General features: G+C 36.8%; 2 protein-coding genes across 2 annotated transcripts; both read right to left on the reverse strand.

Moving 5' to 3' along the window:
* Positions 1 to 3,784: 3,784 nt before the first annotated feature.
* On the reverse strand, positions 3,785 to 10,114 carry LOC131299720 (uncharacterized). Its single transcript, XM_058325298.1, has 7 exons — positions 10,061 to 10,114; positions 9,526 to 9,602; positions 6,465 to 6,522; positions 6,370 to 6,403; positions 5,994 to 6,278; positions 5,185 to 5,904; positions 3,785 to 5,062 (listed from the first exon to the last, which is right to left on the reverse strand). The coding sequence occupies exons 1-7, from the start codon at positions 10,112 to 10,114 to the stop codon at positions 3,942 to 3,944; spliced, it is 2,349 nt and encodes a 782-aa protein (XP_058181281.1). The 3' UTR covers positions 3,785 to 3,941.
* Positions 10,115 to 13,766: 3,652 nt separating this feature from the next.
* Positions 13,767 to 18,071, reverse strand: LOC131301297 (type IV inositol polyphosphate 5-phosphatase 9). Its single transcript, XM_058327498.1, has 7 exons — positions 17,872 to 18,071; positions 17,664 to 17,771; positions 16,974 to 17,292; positions 16,210 to 16,394; positions 14,949 to 15,057; positions 14,674 to 14,825; positions 13,767 to 14,175 (listed from the first exon to the last, which is right to left on the reverse strand). The coding sequence occupies exons 1-7, from the start codon at positions 18,042 to 18,044 to the stop codon at positions 14,043 to 14,045; spliced, it is 1,179 nt and encodes a 392-aa protein (XP_058183481.1). The 5' UTR covers positions 18,045 to 18,071; the 3' UTR covers positions 13,767 to 14,042.
* Between the last annotated feature and the right edge of the window lie 2,962 nt (positions 18,072 to 21,033).

The following is a 21,033-nucleotide window of genomic DNA, read 5'->3' on the forward strand; positions in this document are numbered from 1 at the left end:
CTTTGTGGATTCGACTCCCGACTTACCGGATATTATGTTACGTCGGTCTCAGCCCTACGCTTGGGGCAACCCATTATTTTAGGTCTAGAAAATCGTCAAGAGACGACTACTACTACTCCGTAGAATAGTGGTTAAGACCGAGTGTTGATCCGCAGGGACAGTGAGGCTGAGTTACTACAATTTCAATTGATATTTAGATTAATTCGGAAGATAAAAGATTGAGTTGTTTGATTTGAGAAAATTAATTAATTAAGAAAGCTACTAATTATTTGATTTGAAAACTGATGAGAAAAAGACCTAGGGTTTCGAATCCACTCCAACCATGTAACAACGATATGCATAGGTTAGGTTTAACATTCGAATCATTTAAGACTATCGTTAGAGCTTGCAATCCCTTCCGATAATTGTCAAGAAGATAATTGAGTTGTTAAAAGGCATAGACTATCCCACAGCACGGACCGTCTCTCAGTAGCACAGTTTGGCCACCTAACGGCACGATCCGTCTTACGAGCATAATCTATCTCAAAACTCCAACCATAATCAAAGAATACCATTGTTTAACTCCGTATTTGAAAACCGCGAATATAAATACGAAACATATTGAAAGTATTAATCATTCCATAAAACTGAAACGAGTTCTAGTTAAACAATCGATCTGAATATTAAAACCTAAACCTATACATATACAAAATTACTTGGCACGGTACTTCATCTTCTCCCTAGGGAATGGAGTTAGCCGCTCATGGTAACCGGGTGTTCCTCGCGAAGTCGTCTCTTGTTCCTTCCTCCCCGAACTGCCGTGATACCACCTGGCAGTTTGACCATCACGCGAAGGTTTGGGAGCAGTGCGCGTTAGTAGGGTTTTTGGCCTTTTAAAGTGGCTTAGGATCAGGTTAAGTTCAAGGGTTTTTCAAACACTCAAAGCTCAAATACTCATCAAGGTGTTCTTGATCCGTTTCATCATCGGGGAATCAAATACTGTAAGTAAACTAATCTGGAAGCCCAGATTAAGATGTCTACACCATGCTTGATGGGCTTTCGCTTTACTTTAAGTTTAGTAACATTTGAATTTCAATATCGAAGATTTGTAGAACAGGAAATAATGTTGGAGAAAATTAACATTAGCTTACTTTGGAAATATCCTTGAGTGGGTCCCACATGTCCATGTGGTCAAACCCATATACTATTGTGTTTGTCTTTTTGTAAGGAGATTTGCATCGAACACTTAGTTGGCTAAAGTCAATTAATGGTGAATGAGAATTGACCATGAAAGTGCCTACATAAACTTTGGTAGATGAGTGAAAAAAGATGAGTCCAACATTGGTGTGACAACTAAGAATACTTGGGTATTGGGAAAATGATAGCCAATGACGTGTTATGATAATTAATACTCGCCAATGATAGTTTTAGTATTAACAAATGTTCTTAGCATGTTCTTAACGGGTATTAATTATTAAAACACGTTCTGGGCTGTCATTTTTCCTTTCGTATTTCTACCCCAAGTTGGACATAACGGCTTGGGCCCTTAGGGCACCTAAATCTTGTAGGCGGAGAGGGCATGGATAGAGTGGGCTTTGGCTTTGCCCGTTTACCACGTGCGCCGCAGTCTGAATCGGGTTGGATTGAGTTGGGTCATGTAATAAAATGGGCTTGGCCGAATAAGTTTGGGCCCAAACCAATTTTATTCCTTCTCCCTAACGTTTCCCTTTTCCCTTTCCTTGCGTCTTTTCGTTGAATAGGTTCACAGCCAACCAACGCGCCCCATGCCTATTTCGTTTTGATTAAATGTGTCCGATGGCTGTTCGATTCTGAATAGTCACTGTTGTCTCTTCCGAGCGGGTGCCTATTTATCTTTAAATAGGACCCGATTTCTCCCCATTCATTGATAGATATTGAGAGTTCTACGCAATTTCCTGGTTCACCTGTTGAACAGATTATAGTGCTACTTTCATTCTTCAAAAATTGAGTAATCCTGAGAGGTAAACGTTCAAGAGACCCAAGAGCACCAATGTGGGGGACGAATTTGCTTTAAGGATATAGTATTCCAATACTAGCATCGATTGTCAATTTCCGGACGCTTGAAATTGGTCCAGTAAATTTACTAATCTTGTGTTGCAAATTTGTTATTTCCAGTGATAAACAATTCCCGTTTCCAACGGTCTTAAAGCAAATTCAATTTCGTTATTCGTTTGTTTATTTTCTGGAAATTTTGACCTAAAAGATTTCGTAATCTGTAGCAGTGTTTGTTGATTTTATCAGTAGTTGGTAGAATAGACAAATTGATAGAGAAGGTTATTGTCGACTTGTACCATAAAATTAAGGAGTTACCTAACATGTACCCGACACCGTTTTTTGTATCTACAAAGGAATAATTGGCGTACGGATAAGGTTGTGGCTGCTTCAGCTCTTGCCATAGAAGCTTGGGCACTCAGAATTGCGTGTGGGATTGCCAAGGATATGAACCTCTCTGAAGCCATTTTTGAATCGGACTGCTTGGAACTTATTAACTGCTTTAACACCCCTACCGCCACAAGACCATGGGAAATTCGGGTAGTAATTGAAGACATTTTTGACTGGGCTAGGAATAGAAAATGGTCCTTTTCTTGGTGTCCCCGAGAGAAAAACAAGGTAGCACATTGGTTAGCAGCAAATTGTTTCAATAGAAAAGTTATGTTTTCCTTAGGTTGTATTCCGCCTGATTTGCATACTTTAATGATGTCAGATGTACTCAGTTGATTCCGCATTTTTTTTTTAATGTGATTATGATCTTTTCAAAAAAAAAAAGGAATAATTGATGGACACGTGATGATTGAGTACATTTGACACGTGTACCCTACGCCTTATTTGTACCTATTTTCGTACTGTATCAGTATTACCATTGTAGTACATACAGTATTAATTAATTACTAGTATATATAGCTAGCTGCATCCGTATGATATATAGCATGCATGTAATTTCATGAGGTGAATGTGTAGTCTGTTTGCATGTTTTGATATTCAGGACTTCAGTTCATGATTGATTGAACCAGCTGGCTTAAGTTTTGAGTGTGTGGGTCCATCTATATATATTAAGTACGAGTAGTAAAAGTTGAACACATATATATAGGAGTAGTAACACACACACACACATATATATATATATGCGCGTGCACGCCTTCTCATGCACTTGGAACCCGCATGGCCACCCCTTTATTTCTTCCTTAGAAGCGTTTGTACAATTGGAATATTGATGACAACTATATATATATCCCATTATACATGCGTGTATGTTTTGGAAGGTGCATTATTAATTGAAGAAAAACACAGGTTTGAAAAGGTTTGGATGTGACAAAAAAAAAGAAAAGAAAAGAAAAGGTTCGGACGTGACCCCAATGTGTATAGTCCATATATAATTCACTAAACTTTTAATTGTTTCTCTTTCATCAATTGAGGTATTAATTGGTTCAATTAGAAGTTTGATGTACGTTCACCAACCACACCTATTAATTGGAGTCGGTTTTCTGGTGAAAACACACTAAAACTTGTCCAAATGTAAGTAACACTTACGTTTTTAGCTTATATTTAATTTCATACTCCATGAGAATGTCCTTATGTACACATGTAATTAAGTAATCAAGATCCTTCCTTGGATGTGAGGATTTTCTTTTATCAGGAAAAAAAAAGAAAAGGGAAATTAATTGTTCTTTGAAAGTAGGATCGATTACATGCAAGGATCAAAAGGAGCAACGACACAAAGGCATTAATTACAACGGGAGACAGTGGCGGAATCAGGATTTAATCCCACTGGGGTCAAGCTGTCAAACATATACAACACAAATAATTTTGCACTTGTAAACAATGACCCAAAAGATAACAAAAATAATAGAACAATAACCAAAAAGAGATACCGACTTCTAATATATAAGCAAAAAAGCATATCCGTTCATTATATATCATTTCACCTACAATTGACCATGTCGATTTGTCATATTTTGGAATCGATTCATGATAGCTTCATTTGAAATGCTATCAAAAATCTCTCTCTCAATATAGGCAAGCAAACTATCATGCATCCATTGATCACCCATCCGGTTACGAAGTCGACTCTTCACAATCTTCATAGCAGAAAAAGCCCTCTCTACTGTTGCAGTCGAAACAGGTAAAACTAAGGCCAACTTCAACAGTTTGTATACCAATGGATACCCTATATCTCTTCGGGTCTCGACCATCTTTTGAGCAAGATCACCAATTCCTTTTAAATTTGAAAACTCGAAACTAGAGCGCACATCAATGATGAAATTCTCAAGTTGATCCAAAATTGCCAAAAGTTCAATACACGAGAAGTCTTTAGGATAAAATTTGGCAAAGCGGTTCAACCTTTGCTCGTCAAAACTTGCAAATGAGTTGGATGGATTTAGGCATGCAACACAAAGAAGCAACTCGGTGCTCACCTCATTAAAACGATTGTCTAGCTCTTGGAGTTGCCTATCGATAACCGTGTTCATAACCTCGAAATGATAGTGATGAGAAATTGTCTTTTCGTGAGCTCTACGCCTTGATCTTCCTTGAGCAACATAGAGGCCTTCCATGCTAGAAACACCAATATTATTGCCTCTACAAAAAGCAAAAACTTCATCCATCAAACTACTCCATCCACTATCCCTCATCGATTGGAGTCGTTGCTTGCATATTTGAACTTGTGTCATGGCATTGTAAATGCCATGCTCTTTTCTTTGTAATGCCTGCGACAAGTCATTTGTAATTCCCAAGACAGATTTCATCAAATGTAGATTGAATACAAAGTCAAAAGATTGCATTCCCTTCAATAAACGGAAGGCTTCTAATTTTTGATCTGAGGAAGATGCATCCTCTACTACAACATCAAGCACATCAATCACAGAGTCGAACATGGTAACCACGCTAAGTAAGGTGCCATAATGTGATCCCCAACGTGTATCACTAGCGCGACTAAGAGTGGTCCCTTGATTAAGGCCTTTGCCACTTGTAATATCACCGAGACTAAGGGCTTTAATAATTTGGGCAGCTCGGTTCTCCCGAAGAGCATCACGACATTTGCATGAGGCTCCAACAACATTAACAATGTTAGAACCAAAGCAAAGAAGTCGGCAATATGGACATGATTTTTTGCTAAGGCCACAAGAACTAATTGAAGCTGGTGAGCAAAACAATGAACATAATATGCACATTCATTCTCCCGCAAAATAAGTGACTTTAGTCCATTGAACTCCCCTTGCATATTGCTAGCCCCGTTGTGTGTGGAAAACAAGTCTTCAATTGCATTCTTTAGAGGGAGAGCATTAGTACTAGTAACATGTTTAATACCCACAAAGCGCTCTACCATACATCCCCTCTTATCAACATATCTCAAAGCAACCGCCATTTGCTCCTTCGTTGAAACATCCCTAGAGTCATCAAGGAGAATAGAGAAAAACTCATCACCAAGTTCTTCCATTATAGCATTGGTAGTTTCTATAGCAGCTGCATTGCAAATGTCCTTTTGAATCTTTGGAGATGTGAGTTTAAGATTTTCAAGAGCATTTTTAAGTGAAACAGCTCTAACATTCTCATTTTGCACACAAAGAAACTTCAAAAGCTCAAGAAAGTTTCCTTGGTTGTTTGATAGTTCGGATTCATCACGCCCACGAAATGAAAGCCCTTGTCTCAAGAGAAATCGAGCACAATCAATTGATGCTGTCAATCGTACCTTGTAGTCTCTCTTGGCATCATCAGATAGCTTGGAGAAAACAATTTCAATATGTTGCTTTTGATTCAATAAATCTTGACATTTTTTTTGAGCTTGTCTGTGGGCGCCATTAATACTTCTTTCATGAGTTTTCAATCTGCGTTTCTTCTTCCAATTTGTATATTCCTCACCCACAAAGCAATCGCCACCTCCTTGATCTCCTATTTTAGTTTTGAAAAGATAGCAATAAAGGCAAAATGCAGCATCTTTTGATATACTATACTCCAACCAACTACCATATTCATCAAACCATTTAGAGTTGAATCTTCTCTAGAGTTGAATCTTCTCAAGAATCCTGAAAAGTTCCTTTGCCGAAATTGGTGGTTACGAGGTTGGCAAGGGCCCTTTAGTAAGTAAGCCCTCCGAACTTGTTCTCGAATGTTTGGATCATAATCCATAATTCGAGGTCGAAGCCCTGGATCAGCTTGAAGCTCCGGTAAGTCACTTTCTTTACGACTTTGCTTCGAAGGCTCATTGTTAATTGTAGGAGTTGATGATTCTTCGGGATTCTTTCGTTTAAAATACCTCTCCATATCTATAGAAATAAAAGTACAAATTGTTAACAAATTTCTATCAAAAAAAACCTAAGTTTTCAACAGTCAATAGTATGCGGATAAAAAAAAAACAGTCAATAGTATTGTTCCCCAAAAAAGTCACAATCTACAAAATAATGAATTATGTCCTAATTAATTTATATCTAGGGCCATGGGTTAGCTTTTACCTTTGACTTGTTTTGCTCAACATTTGAGACTGTGGTCCCGGACTCCCGGTTCCCCAATCTACAACCAAAAAAAATCCACAAAGACATTCACTTTGTAAAAAATAATCAATTAGCCCAAAATTAATCTAAAGAATCAGAGACCCACACAACATTTACAGAATGCTTTCCTTTCCCTTGGGCTTGTTCCATAACCATAATCAGTGAGTTTCAAAAAACTGTAAAAACAGCCACAAATATTGATTTTCATCCCCATATCCATTATCCATATAGAGAGAAAAAGTATTTAGAGAGATTGAGTATTTGTGGATCAAATCCACTTTGCACAAAAAAAAAAGGGGATCTAAGACTAAGCTACTCACTTGTAAATGGGTCTGATGAGTGATGACTGAAAAAAACTCCAACTCGTCAGCGGTAGTGTCGTAGTGATCAAGATCGAGGGTTTCAAAAAGAATTTTCTTCAAACTGTGTGAGTTCTCTCCGAATCTCCATTCTCCATTTTTTTCCTTTTTCAGAGAGAGAGAGACAGAGGGAGAGAGAGGAAAAATTGGCTGAAAAAGGAGAAAGTGAAAAGGGCAATACTTGTAATTTTGTGGGGGTATAAGGGCAAAATGTTTGGAGGACATGGGGGCAAGTTTACAGAAATACCCCTAAAACTACATTACTTCTCACAGAATTTTTTTGTTGAGTGGGGTCAGTGGACCCCCCTTGCCCAACAGTAAGTCCGCCCCTGACGGGAGACATGCTTCCTAATCAAATCGGCACCCGCGCCCCCGACAATTATGTCACCCAAGACCAGTTCGAGAAATAAACAACTAGGCCGGCAAGAAACCAACCAATCAAAGACACAAACCAATTAATAGCTAGAAAACAGGCCAAAAACAAGTCTCAAAGAACTATACCAAATTATCCTGCATTCCTAGAACTAAAAAAATAATCCCACACTTGCAGTTGCAGACCAATACTCCAAACACAAAACTACCACTACAAAAAAATTGGGATCTAACAACGGTCAAAAGCGTTACTAAAAAACACAAAAACGTTGCTAAAAGCAATACCAACGGTTCACCAACCGTTGCCCAAACCGTTGCGAGATATCCGTTGGTGTAGAGATATAGCAACGGTTTTGACGAGTGTTGGTACAGATTTTTTTTTAGTAACGGTTTCTTTAGCAACGGTTGTAGGCAAGTTTTTTTTTTTAAACGGTCTTGCTATTGTCAGCCCACTGGGCCGACTATAAGCATACTAAAAGACAAGAAAAACACGTATTTTTGTGTACTTTTTATACCTTTAATACACATTCACACACTCATTATTGATTTTAGAATTTTTCTTTTTTAAATATGGGGTAATTTTTTAGTAACGGTTTCTTAACCGTTGCTAAAGACAAGTATTTTTTTAAAAATTTGGGGTAAAATATGACATGGCAGCCACGTGGCCCCCCCTATCACCCGCGTGGCGCATGGAAGGCAACACAATAATTTTGCTCCTCCTGGGAATTGAACCCAGGACCTCACGTATGCGCGCGCGAGTGCGAACCAGCTGGGCTAGCCAAGCACTTGTGTAATATTGAGGGCCTTTTAATATTTAATATTTAGAGTTTTATCGATTTATTCTTAATCCAAGTTTTTAAATTCGGTTTATACTATACAAACACCTACTCTTTTTTTTCCGATTGGAACCGTCTATTTTTTACATAGTAAAGATAGCTACGCTTGTTCGAACAAATAAGCCAAAGTGGCTTATTTTTTGTCCTTATTCAAATTTTTTTTGCATTTATTAATTTCTCGTCAATTTTTTTGAGATTATTGCTTCGTTATGACGAGAGGAATCTAAAAAGTAAAAAATTTAGATCAAAACTTAATTTTTTTGAATAAAGACAAAAAAAGCTAATAAGCCAATTTTTTCGTCTTTATAGTCCGGTTTTTAGTAAAGGTTATGGAAAACCGTTGCTATAGTCCGGTTTTTAGTAACGGTTATGGGAAACCGTTGCTATAGTCTTGTAATCTAGTAACGGTCACATGAAAACCGTTGCTATAGTCCTGTTTCTAGTAACGTTTTGCAAACCGTTGCTAAACACCATCTATACCAACGGTTTTTTCAACCGTTACTAAAAAAACCGTTGGGAGATTCCAAATTTCTTGTAGTGTACGAACAGCAAAACATCAGCAGCAGATGGAGAATTCCTTCATAGTAGCTGCAGATCACATTGACTAAGAAGAAGCTCTATCTTTGCACATGCAAATCAACCACCTGTTCCACTATATTATTTTTGTCATTAAAGTAGCACGACATCCCTTAATTTCCATGCCAACCGAAGATATTATCTTGTGGTCACTCATGTGCTATAAAATAAAACCTACCACGGTCTCATTGATTTAGACGATCCGAGCATTCCTCTTGTAACACTTGATGTGTCTATATCCCCATGCAAAAATTCAAGTCGGACATCGATAACGGTTTGATTGGATCATATATTAATTATTTGATGGAATAGAAATGAATGACCACCCATTTCTCTAGCTCGTGATAATTAAATATGCTTCGATTGATTCAGATGGATACTGATTTGACGAATCTCATATCCGATCAAACTTAATTGAAGAATAGGAATTAATTTAAGAGAACCGAAGATGATGCGCCCCCATGTCACATGTAGGTAACGGGTGCCCCCATTCACTCATCCAACCAATTAACTGTTTCATCATTTGCTATCAGTTCTAGTACGATCGCAACCCTCCAATCAAATCTATTCATGGGTGTGCCAATGATTGGGCAGAATCAAATACCCAGTGGCCGGGGCACATATTATATATATATATATATATATATATATATATATATATATATATATATATATATATATATATATATATATCCTTTTTTTTTGCTGATTTCTCGCGAGTACCCTTAAAATCACGTTCTCAACACATTGAGCAGCACGGATCATCGAAATTCGATCGAAAAATGAGAGAAATGAGGAGGTCCGAATTTTAACTAAAATGATGACTCCTATATTTTGAACCATAGGATCGATACACATTTTTTCTACGACTGAGATTACAGGATAGAAAACCTAACGATAAATTGGAAAATGATGCTTACTACTATAATGCCACATTTTCGGCTGAGATTGGTTCCCTGTGATTTCGGAAAATAATGTTACCACATTTACCAAATTTTCTGAACTAAAGGAAACCTCCAATTTTGATTATCACATAAGATTTAAACTTCTATTAACCTAGCTGAAAATTAGGAATCATACGTGGAAACCTGTAAGGAATATACCTTCTAAAGGACAATGAGTGTAACGACCCGGATTTTTGACCTAATTTTTTTTAATACAAATTTATATTGTTAAATTTTTAATTCAATAATTAATTAGATTGAATAATTAAAATATATTATTACGTGTACAATTGATATTATTTGCGCTATTATTTAAGATATATATTTAAACTTTAGATATACAGGAAATTTGGGATTTATATTCATCTCTTATCTTTCTTATTTAAATCCTAACTAGAACTCTATTCAAATTAACTCTCCACTTCTATCTCTCTCATCCTATACATATATGCGTCCACATTCATTCTCACCTTATACATAAACGCGTCCACATACATTCTTATCTTATACATATACGCGTCCATGCACATACATTAGATTAAAGAAAACCCCACCAAATGTGGCACTTGTCCTCTATCTCTCTTATCGTTATCAGTATCTTTCTCATTCACTCTCCTTTCCCATTCTACCACTTCCACATTTATCCTCTCACATTTTCACTGCCTTATTCTCTCCCATTATACATACCCACATAAATCTGAAAATTGAACACCAGTATATTTTTCACTTCCAATTCTATTATTGAGTCTAGAATAGAGAAAGAGAGAGAGAGACGAATTTCTACATAAAATCCATCCGTGCATCATATTCAGGTTCTCAATCAACCACTACATCACCAAGTATCCACAAACCACCTTTCAATTAGCCCCGAGTCCCCTGCTGCCGCCGCCGTCTTTTTCATTTTACCGAAAATCGTCCGCAAACTAGTACCCGCTCTTTCGGTCGAATTTAAGGTAGAATAATTGCTTCCCTATTTTCTCTTAAGTATTAAATAATTTCTATATGATGAATTTGAAAAGTTATAATGGGATTTGTCATACCCGCGAATCAAACCAGAAGTACTCTATTTCCTGAAAAATTGAAAATCGAAGGCGGCTGCAGCATGCACGTTTTTCTTTTAAAGTGAGATATTATGAAATTGCAGTTTGCCCCCTGAATATACTTTAGTTCTCAATTTGAACCTAAACTATGTGGTTGATTTATTTTTAGTAGAATAAGCGCATGCTATAATTAATTAATTTACTTGTTCAACGAATCTTAAGGGCACCGGTCCAATCATAAAATATTATGTGTTTACTTGCTCGCACAATATTATTTGATATGTACTTTTTATCTCATTGAAATGTATTATGTTATGAATCGAGCTGTTATTGATTGTATCATGTTGTTTGTGTTGGAATGGGCTTGGGTTCATGGGTGGTTTCGAGTAGTGAACAAGTAAACGTGGTTAAGTAAATGATAAAATGGTAAAGTTGATTAAGGATATTGAGTGCCGATAAAGGACCCTGGTACGGTAAAGTACCTTTAGTTGAGTTGGGAAACAGTAAAAGATCCTGAGTACAGTAAAGTACTCAGAGTGTGTGGAGGACGGTAAAGGACTCCGGGTACAGTATTTGGGATACGGTAAAGGATCCTAAATACGGTATAGTAACCAGTGTGTGTGTGGAGGACGGTAAAGGACTCCGGGTACAGTATTTGGGATACGGTAAAGGATCCTAAATACGGTACAGTACCCAGTGTGTGTGTGGAGGACGGTAAAGAACTCCGGGTACAGTATTTGGGATACGGTAAAGGATCCTAAATACGGTACAGTACCCAGTGTGTGTGGAGGACGGTAAAGGACTCCGGGTACAGTATTTTGGGAAACGGTAAAAGATTCTTGAATACGGTATAGTACCCAGTGTGTAGATTAGGGGTATGGTAAAGTACCCAGTGTGTAGAGTTGGGAGACGGTAAAGGATCCTGACAATGAAATAGTGCGACCGCTAATGCTGAGTTGTCATGGTGAGCTGTTCCTTTATTATGGTTGTAAGCGAATCCAGACTAGTATTCGCTTAGAGCCCTGGTGCAGGATAAATAAAGGGAGAGTTATTCCATGGGACGGTCAAAATTAGTGGATATGGGAGGAAAGGACCTTGTGGAGAGGATACTTAGATTTCATGTAAAATAATGGATAGTAAAGGAAAGGGCGATGTGTTATTATTTTGTACCTCCTATGAATTGATATATTGTTGATCTGCTAAATGTAGAGTAAGGGGTTGGTAGGATTGAGATTATTCTACTGGGTGAATTATCACTCACGGATACGTTTGTATCCTGGTAAATTGTTTGCTTCGGCGATCAATTTGCCAGAGGGTGCAGGGTTCAATGGTGGAGCTGTTTGATACAGGAAGAATACCAAGAGCGGAGACCAAGTATGCTTGAGATCTGAATCAAGACTAGAGTTGCTCTTAAGATATTTAAATAAAATGTTGGATTCTTTTTGTTGTATTTTTTTTATGTACATTTTGTATAACGACAAATAAGGGCCTAGTAGTTTATAAAAATTTAGTGTATTTTAGGGTTAATACTTTCAAAATTCCTTGAAAAATCGGGACGTTACAATGAGATTTTGGGTAATTGGTTCCCTGTGATTTTGGGAAATAATGTTATCACGTTTGCCAAATTTTCTATTAACCTAGTTAGTCCACGTTTTTTATGGTTTGTCACGGGCGTACGTTTACCACGTTTTCCAACTTCTGAACAACCATTACCGATAGTGAGGTAAGTTTGATTTCTTGAACGATTTTTTTCAGTTCTCATGCAAGGGATTCAAAACATCGAAGGATTTTTTTCAGTATTCAAGATGGATTTTTTTCTTGAATGATTTTTACTCATATTGGGATTCTTTTGCCGAAAATTGGGAGTTTCTTGAACGATTTTTTTTTCAGTTCTCATGCAAGGGATTCAAACATTGAAGGATTTTTTTTCAGTTCTCATGCAAGTTCAATTTTTTTCTTGAACGATTTTTACTCATATTGGGTTTCTTTTGCCGAATATTGGGAGAAAAAATATGAGTGTGAGCGAATAGTAATTTTTTTTTTTTTTACAATCTTGGGTCTTTACGTTAATCCTAATTTTGTTATTTTTTTGAACGATTTTTACTCATTCGGTTTCTTTTGCCATTGGGAGTTTTTTGAATGTTTTTTTTTTTCAGTTCTCATGCAAGGGATTCAAACATTGAAGGATTTTTTCAGTTATCATGCAAGTTTAATTTTTTTCTTGAACGGTTTTTACTCATATTGGGTTTCTTTTACCGAATATTGGGAGAAAAAATATGAGTTTGAGAGAATAGTTTTTTTTTTTTTTGTGTGTGTGACAATCTTAGGTCTTTTACGTTAATCCTAACTTTGTTGCTTTCTTCTTCTACCTTCTTTTTTTTTTGGTAACCCGCTTTCTTCTACCTTCTTTTTACTTTCTAATATTTACTGCAGGAAAGATCAACAAAAATATATTGAGATTGCATCCTCCATGAATTAATAAGTTTATCTCTAATTGTGTATACTGATCCATATATATTCAAACAGATACGTACATATATACTCCTATTTTATACTCCATGGAAAGAGAGAGGGCGCGCAGCATGATTTGGACATGTTTTCTGCTGGCTGAAAACAACATACATATATGGAGATAGAACATACTACATGGAGATCTCTCTAATAAAATAAACCACATTACACTGTACACTCATCATCAACTACTTTAAACTAATAATAATAATAATAATAATAATAATACTCCACAATAGAACCTTCTTGTGCTTTTCTTTCTTCTGCTTCTTCTCTTTCATCCTCACAACTTTAAACACGATCAATATTGTTCTATGGAATATTCGATCAGCTCTTCTCCGGTCCATGAAAATGGGCTGGACCATCCCGTTGGCTTGTTCGTGGCCTCTTATCTGGCCCACTTTGATGACTCAAACCGTACGTACGTACTTTTGAGCTTGTCGAGAACATTAGTACATCAACACTAAAAATTAGGTTGATCGGATTTTGCCGAGGAAAATTAACAAAATTAGGTTGATCGGATATCATTTGGTATGATTTCGGAACACTTTTGTATTTAGAACACAACAAGACTACAGCACCGAGTCGGAACCAATTTAACCCATATATCCGATCAATATTCAGATTTTTGACGTGAATGTTATTATTGACAAGCCCTAAATCATGAACGGTTTAAATCATCAAAATGCGTCTGATAAGAGCCCACAATTATGCTAACTAGACGATCTAGTCCAATATTTTCATGGAGTGAAAGAGGATCCTCTCCCTTGTTCTATTACGTACGGTGTCAAAAAATTTCTCTTAGAAGCTTGATTGGCCAATTGAATGCATGTCTAGCCGATCGATCTTGTGAACCCTAATTCAAATCTCTCTGATCGGAGGAAACTCGTTAGGCGCCCTTTCAATCTTTGACAAACTCTCTTACCTCAGTACTGAAAATCGCCTTCACCGGTCTGTGATCCGACAAACTTAATTCTCCTCTCGTGTACGAGTGTTGCTTTAACCCCATTCCAAACCAAATTATCCGATCACACCTAAAACAAATTAGCAGTTATTTTAGTAAAAAAAAAAAATTCTTTGCTATCGATCTTATTGCGAATGATCAGTTTCAATAAGGCTCCGTTTGTTTGGACGTGTTCTATCGTTCGGCTAGAAAAAGAAGGGGGGAAATATTTTCAAGATAAAACATTTTGCACCAACGGGGTGAAATTGTTTTCCTCTAATTTTGGCCGTAACTACTCACTTTTGCATTTCACCCTTGATGGTCCGACATTTTCCAAAATCACGTATTTCATTCCCTTCTTCTCCCAAATCATATTAGATCCAAAACGAGAGAGATCGGAGGAGGAGAGAGAGAGAGAGCTTACTGGATAAAAATATTTCTAAACCAGCAATCTACCATTCTTTTGAATATTACTTTTTTTATGAGCTAGCTAACAAAACACCAGAAAATAAAAAATAAAAAAATTTAGATTTAAAAAAAATTTGGTTTACATCGAAATAAACAGAGCCTAAAAAATAGTGATAATTACCATGCAGGAGCGCGTTTCTTTTTGTCCTTCTTCCCTTCAACACCGCCAAAGTAATCGTTAGAATTCGGATAATACTTATAAGTAGGCGCGAATTTAATCGTTCCTTCCTGCCATCCTTGGAACACTTGACCATCCGTAAGCTCCATTTTTAGCTATATATATTATATACCACGACGATTAGACGATCATTAGAGAAGTTTATTGACTTTAATAATTAATTAGGAATATTAATTAATTAATTAATTAATTATTAGTTTTGCTAGCTAGCTAGCTACCTGATCATTTTGTAGTAAAGTATTCCATTCTCCTTTATCGACTAATAATCTTGTCTCCAGTTCTGGCAAAGAAATCCGATAATTCAAGTCTCCAAGCACAATTATCCGACTGCATCGAGTCAATAATAATTAATTCGATATTCATTCATTAGCTGATATCAGCAAAAATATATAAGTGCAATTAGCTTAAATTTTTCTCCCATGAGAAAACAATTAATAGGGGGAAAAAAAAAAGTCAACTTGTGTAAACCAGAAGTATTTTAATTTAGGATCCATATATATATGTACTGTATATTTTATGATAGTAGACGGTTTAACGAGCAAAGAAATCAACCTAGCTTTTTCAAGGCAGTTTAGCCACCCATTTATCTCATTTAGGCCCACATGCAACGTTTGAAAAAATTATCATACAACTACATTAAGATAGAATATGATGATCAATGGTACGGTGATTAACATAATCACAAAAAGTTGGTTTAATTTGTACAATCATCTGCCTAGCTAAATACAAAGAGATACTATTTTCTTTCTTTCATTTTTCCTTTTATCCTTCAAAGAGCGAGCAAGTACTCTATTACGTACGTACAACACTTTACCCAATATGCATGCGAATGCAGCATTACGTGATTCATGATTGTAAATTAGTAACTAGTTATCAAACTCCCAAAATTATACTCTCTTCGTTCCAACTACGAAAGGACGTGCAATTACAGTTTCGCGCAAACATATTTGGAAAAGTATATATGGAGTACTAAAAATTGCTTGTCTAAAATTTGTTTATCTAAAAATTGCACATCTTTTCATATAGTAGACTATCAATTTGAGACGGAATGAGTAAATATACAGCGCCACATCAGCATGTTGTAGATTTTTTGAAACCCGTAAACAAGCAATAATTGGTCCTTAAGCTATTAGATCGAGGGTTTTGTTTAATGTACTTGATTAAAAAAAAAGTTGTTTAGTTTAAAAAGGTCATAATTAATCATTTGGACGGTTCCCTTAAATTAAATTATGACTAATTAATTATTCTCTCCGTCATTAAACAAGTGTCCAGCACGCTAACCTAAACCTTATCAAAGATACATTTTTTTGATTAAAAAATTCAAATTTTATTCACAACTCGAAAAAACTCATTATATATTGATTTGTGAATTTTTTATAATTTTTTTAACAAAACAAATGCGTTTTTTTAAAGAACCTAAATTTGCGGACCGGACACTTATTTAAGGACGGAGAGAGTAGTAGTTAGTTAATTACGTACTCATGGTCAAGAATTTTTCGTGGCAAATCAAGTGAAGGGCCTCTTGGAAAGCCAGTTCGAGACAGTATTTCGGCCCCGTTGGAGTTCCTGTGTCTCTCATCGCCTTCTCTGCCCCCTGAAGCCAAATGAGTGCACACAAAGCAGAAGCTTGTTTCATGTAACCGAAACCGAACTGACACCGAACCCTGCGAATTCAAAATTTGTAAAACCATATATAATGTTGATCGAAATTTTTTCGAAATTTTTGAACGGAATATTCACAGAGGATGGGCTCCAGAATATCTCGGACCCACATATAACCGTTTTTTTTTTTCTCCGCATATAACGTTTGCGGCTACTCTGATTGGGTTTTTTGTGTGCTTCGTCGTTTAAAGTTTGGGAAGATTACTTGTAGACCAAAAAAAAACCGATTGAGAAATAAAAGGATTATTATAAAGTTTCAGACCAAAAATTGTACTCATGTCAAGAATGAAAATTTCTAAATTTTGAACTAAAATTGTTGAAATTTATCATGGCGATTTGTCAATCCAGAGGTTCTTCAATCTTGAATTAATGTCTGAATAAATATAATAATTTCAGAGTGAAATTATGCATTCTCGTTGGGTGGACAATTCCCATTTTTGAGTGGAGTTGGCGGGTATTTAGTTAGATTTTTCGTTCCCCCATAAATTGTTTTGTAGTAGTATTAAAGTTTGTAAAAATGTGATATATATTACGTACCATGCATAGAATAGATATAAGTTTAGAATTATGTAGGTACGTACCTTATTTCCTAAGCAACCCATGATACCGCAACCCACACATGAAACATTAGGGTTCTGAATGTACTGTCGAAGATCATTTCGGATCCAAACCGATATCAATATCCCAACCATTTGCTTACTTATGATACATCGAAACTCTGGCGAAATGCTACTTTCCAATGGTTTTGGTTGAAAGCCAATGTGATTTTCTTCATTTCTATGTTGGCTGATTGTTTTCTTGTTGAGAGCTTCTCTGATCAAGGAATTCCATTTCCTGGTGTTTCTATTGTTCTCTGATCCTAGCACATTTGAGGCTCTCAGAGGCACAACTTCTTGAAATCTGCCAAAAAACAAAAAGAGATCGACATATATAAACTTGTGCTCGTGATTTTGTGTGAGCATGATCAACATCGTTTTCTATAAATAAATAATAATAAAAAAAAAAGTTGTGTTAGTTCACACAATTTGATTTCTAGTCGATATATATGAGCCGTTGCATGGGCAATATTTTGTTGGTTCTGCTATTTTTTTAATGGTTGATGCTTTTGAAATGTTCATAGAATTAATTAAATGTATAATTCTTGATTCAATTCGCTCTCCCAATACAATCAACTTTTTATAACCATACATACATATATAAGCTGCACAAAAACATACGTACGTATATAAAAGCAAATTAATAGTACTATTTGAGTTCTGGCATGCATTTACCCAAAAACATAAATGTCACAAGAAGTGTTGCATGCATCTAGCAACTCCTCTATACTCATATTGTCGGATGGTGCAACCCCGCCAACGTTCCATGTACTAACAAATATCCTTTACGAAAAAACAAAGCAAAAGGAGAGGTAAGAATTTGTTTGATAAATATGAAAAGAGAAAATGGAAAAAAAATAAAAAAATAAAAAAAAAGTCTTACTTGTACTTTTGTGTCTCCACATGATCATCCATATTACTACATATAATCTCAGAGCTGATCAAGGACTGATCATTTAACGAACTTTCGATGCTGTTGATTGGAAAATCAGCAACGAAATTGTTGCTTCCTAATCTTTTTCTAAGAATCTTACTAGCTACCAACCTTGGCCACATGGCCTGAAAAATCAATCACAAACATATACGCTTCATACCCAATCCTCTTTTTTTTGTTGGAGAAACTGATCGAGGTGAGTGTCTCTGTTTGTATGTCAGAGAGAGAGAGAGAGAGAGAGAGAGAGAGAGAGAGAGAAATTAAGGTGACTAAGATTGGAGAATGGGCACAGGGATAAAAAGAGAGGGACTTGGAAAAATTACAATATGACGTAGATGATGATGCTCTTTACACGTACACACACAGAAGCTAGCTAGGTAGCCAGGGTCTCTCTCAACAACACTTAAAAATTTTGAGTTAGTTGAGCTGATTGGAGTGGAGGATGATTATATCATGTCATGTTATTATTATGGCTGGCTTAGCTTGATCGATCAACACTATTAATTTGAAAACTTTTGAGTACTGTTTTTGGGTCTCCTAACCTCATCATCCCTCAAAAAACTCTTTGTTTGTTGGAGTACTGAAGATTATATATATCATGTTCTTTCTTCTGTTAATTAGTTTATTTACGTTGCAGCTTTGTTTGTTGGAGTACTGAAGATTATATATATCATGTTCTTTCTTCTGTTAATTAGTTTATTTACGTTGCAGCAAGTGGCCGCCGGATGGGACCGTCCCCGGCCGTGACTTGAAAAAACATTCCATTACAATTATAACTAAATAAACTGTATCTCCTTAGATGACTACACTCTAGATATAGCCACACACAAAAGAGGGTTGAGCCAAGGTCGTCATTGGATCTCAGTTGTTCTTAACAGCTAGCTAGCGATAGCTATCTGCTACTAGCAGGTAGGTGCCAGAAGGGGAATTATTGGGCGTGATACAAGAATAAGGCAATAAAGCTGCACCTTCGCTAACATGCCTGCAGATTTTTGTGAGATGGTAAGAGTTTCACGACACTGACCGCATCATTTTTTTTGTGAGGAGAGAAGGTAGAGTCTTGGGTAGGCTTCACGGATAGCTTGATCCCCCAACCAAGTGTGGTTTCAAAACACGACGTCCTGACCGGAATGGACTTGGATCCTGAAGCCCTCCTGGATTAATAGTTCAATACATGAACTGAGATTTCCAATGCAGCAAATGTCCCTCCAAATATTCATTACTTGTCCTGATTCCAATAGTTGTGGCAGCTAGGTTCCATAATCCAATCTGTACTTCCCCTTTATAATTTTCACCCAAAGTGAGTTCTTGTCCTCGTGAAACCTCCACCACCACTCTGCCAGTAAAGCCAAGTTCTGTTGCATCATTTTCTTCACCCCCAGACCCCCATCCTCCTTGCTCTTGGAAATGTGATCCCACTCGACAAGGTGCATCTTCCTTTTATCAGCTGTATCCCTCCAAAAAAACTGCCTCTGAAGTTTCTCTAATTTATTGGCAACTGCTCTAGGCATTTTGAACAGCAACATAAAGTAAACAAAAACATAAAGTAAACAAAAAGATTGCAAGTGTTGGAGTTGATTAACAAGAGTCTACCCCCAGAAGAGATACATCTCCTTCTACATATGCTTAGTGCCCTCTCCAAACTGTCAATAACAGGCTCCCATGTCTTAATTCTCCTCGGGTTAGCCCCAAGAGGCAGTCATAAGTACTTGATAGGCAAAGATTCAATCTTGCAACCCATCACCTAACAAAGAGCTTCCACATCCTGATTCAGAATCTTCACTCCACAAAGCGAGCTCTTAGAAAAATTAATCTTCAACCCTGACATTAGCTGAAAGCACCTGAGAATCCTCTTGATATTAGTCATCTCCTCTACATCATTATTATAGAAAATGATGGTATCATCAGCAAACTGTAGGTGGGTAACAGTCACTCCATTGGCCCCAACCCTACCACCTCTAATGATATTGAGATCTCTAGCTCTTTCCAGCAAGAGATTAAGAGCCTCAACAATTAGGTTGAAAAGAAAAGGAGATAAGGGATCTCCTTGCCTTAGCCCTTTTTGAGTTTGGAACTTCTTAGAAGCTGACCTATTGATTAGAACTGACATTGATATTGTAGAACAACACTCCTTGATCCACCCACACCATTTTCCCCCAAAGCTTACCTTCGCCATCATATCGAGAAGAAATCCCCAATTCACATAGTCATATGCTCTTTCGAAATCTATCTTAAGAATTAAGCCCCTTTGAGTATCATGCTTCCAGCTATGTATGACCTCTTTGGCAAAAAGAACCCCATCCAGAATTTGCTTACCCCCAACAAAAGCAACTTGAGACTCTCTAATAAGGGATGGTAGGTGGCCTTTAAGTCTATTGGCCAGAACTTTAGCCAGTAATTTGTACACCCAATCCACCATACTTATGGGCCTGTATTCTCTAAACGAAGTAGGGCAATCAACCTTGGGGATTAGGGCAACAAAGGTAGAGTTGATACATTTAGCGAGTTTACCATTGGCATGAAAATCATCAAAAAATTGGAGTACCAGATCCTTTAGAAAACCCCATCCTTTCTTGACAAAAGAGAAGTTACATCCATCAGGTCCAGGGGCCTTGAGATTAATACAATTTTTCAGAGTTGCTTCTATTTCCCCACTACAAACCGGCTCTGAATTTGATTAGTTGCATCTAAATTCAGTTTCGATTAAATACTCCCCCCAGTTTTGGCCTGTTGCTCCTTTCCTCCATAAAATTATTGCTGAAGTGGACCACTACTGCTTCCTTAATATCCTTAGGTTCTACCAGCACTCTACCATTAACTTTGACTGATCCCACCATATTCCTCTTAAACCTGTTATTGGCTATAACTTGAAAAAATCTGGTATTTTTATTCCCTAATTTCAGCCAATTAACTCTGGATTTCTATCTCCAAAGAGATTCGCAGAGCCTAGACAGTCTCCAAAATTCTGTCTTGGTCATGCATCTCAAGGCTTTCTCCTCTGTCTTGTGCTGTTATTATTTGCTGACATATATATAATGTGTAAAGGTTAGATAGGTAGGGAATTATCTACAAAGTGTTGACATTCGTTCATGGTACCATTTTGGCTCTAGC

This window comes from Rhododendron vialii, chromosome 9a (genome assembly GCF_030253575.1).
Source record: "Rhododendron vialii isolate Sample 1 chromosome 9a, ASM3025357v1".
Lineage (NCBI taxonomy): Eukaryota > Viridiplantae > Streptophyta > Magnoliopsida > Ericales > Ericaceae > Rhododendron > Rhododendron vialii.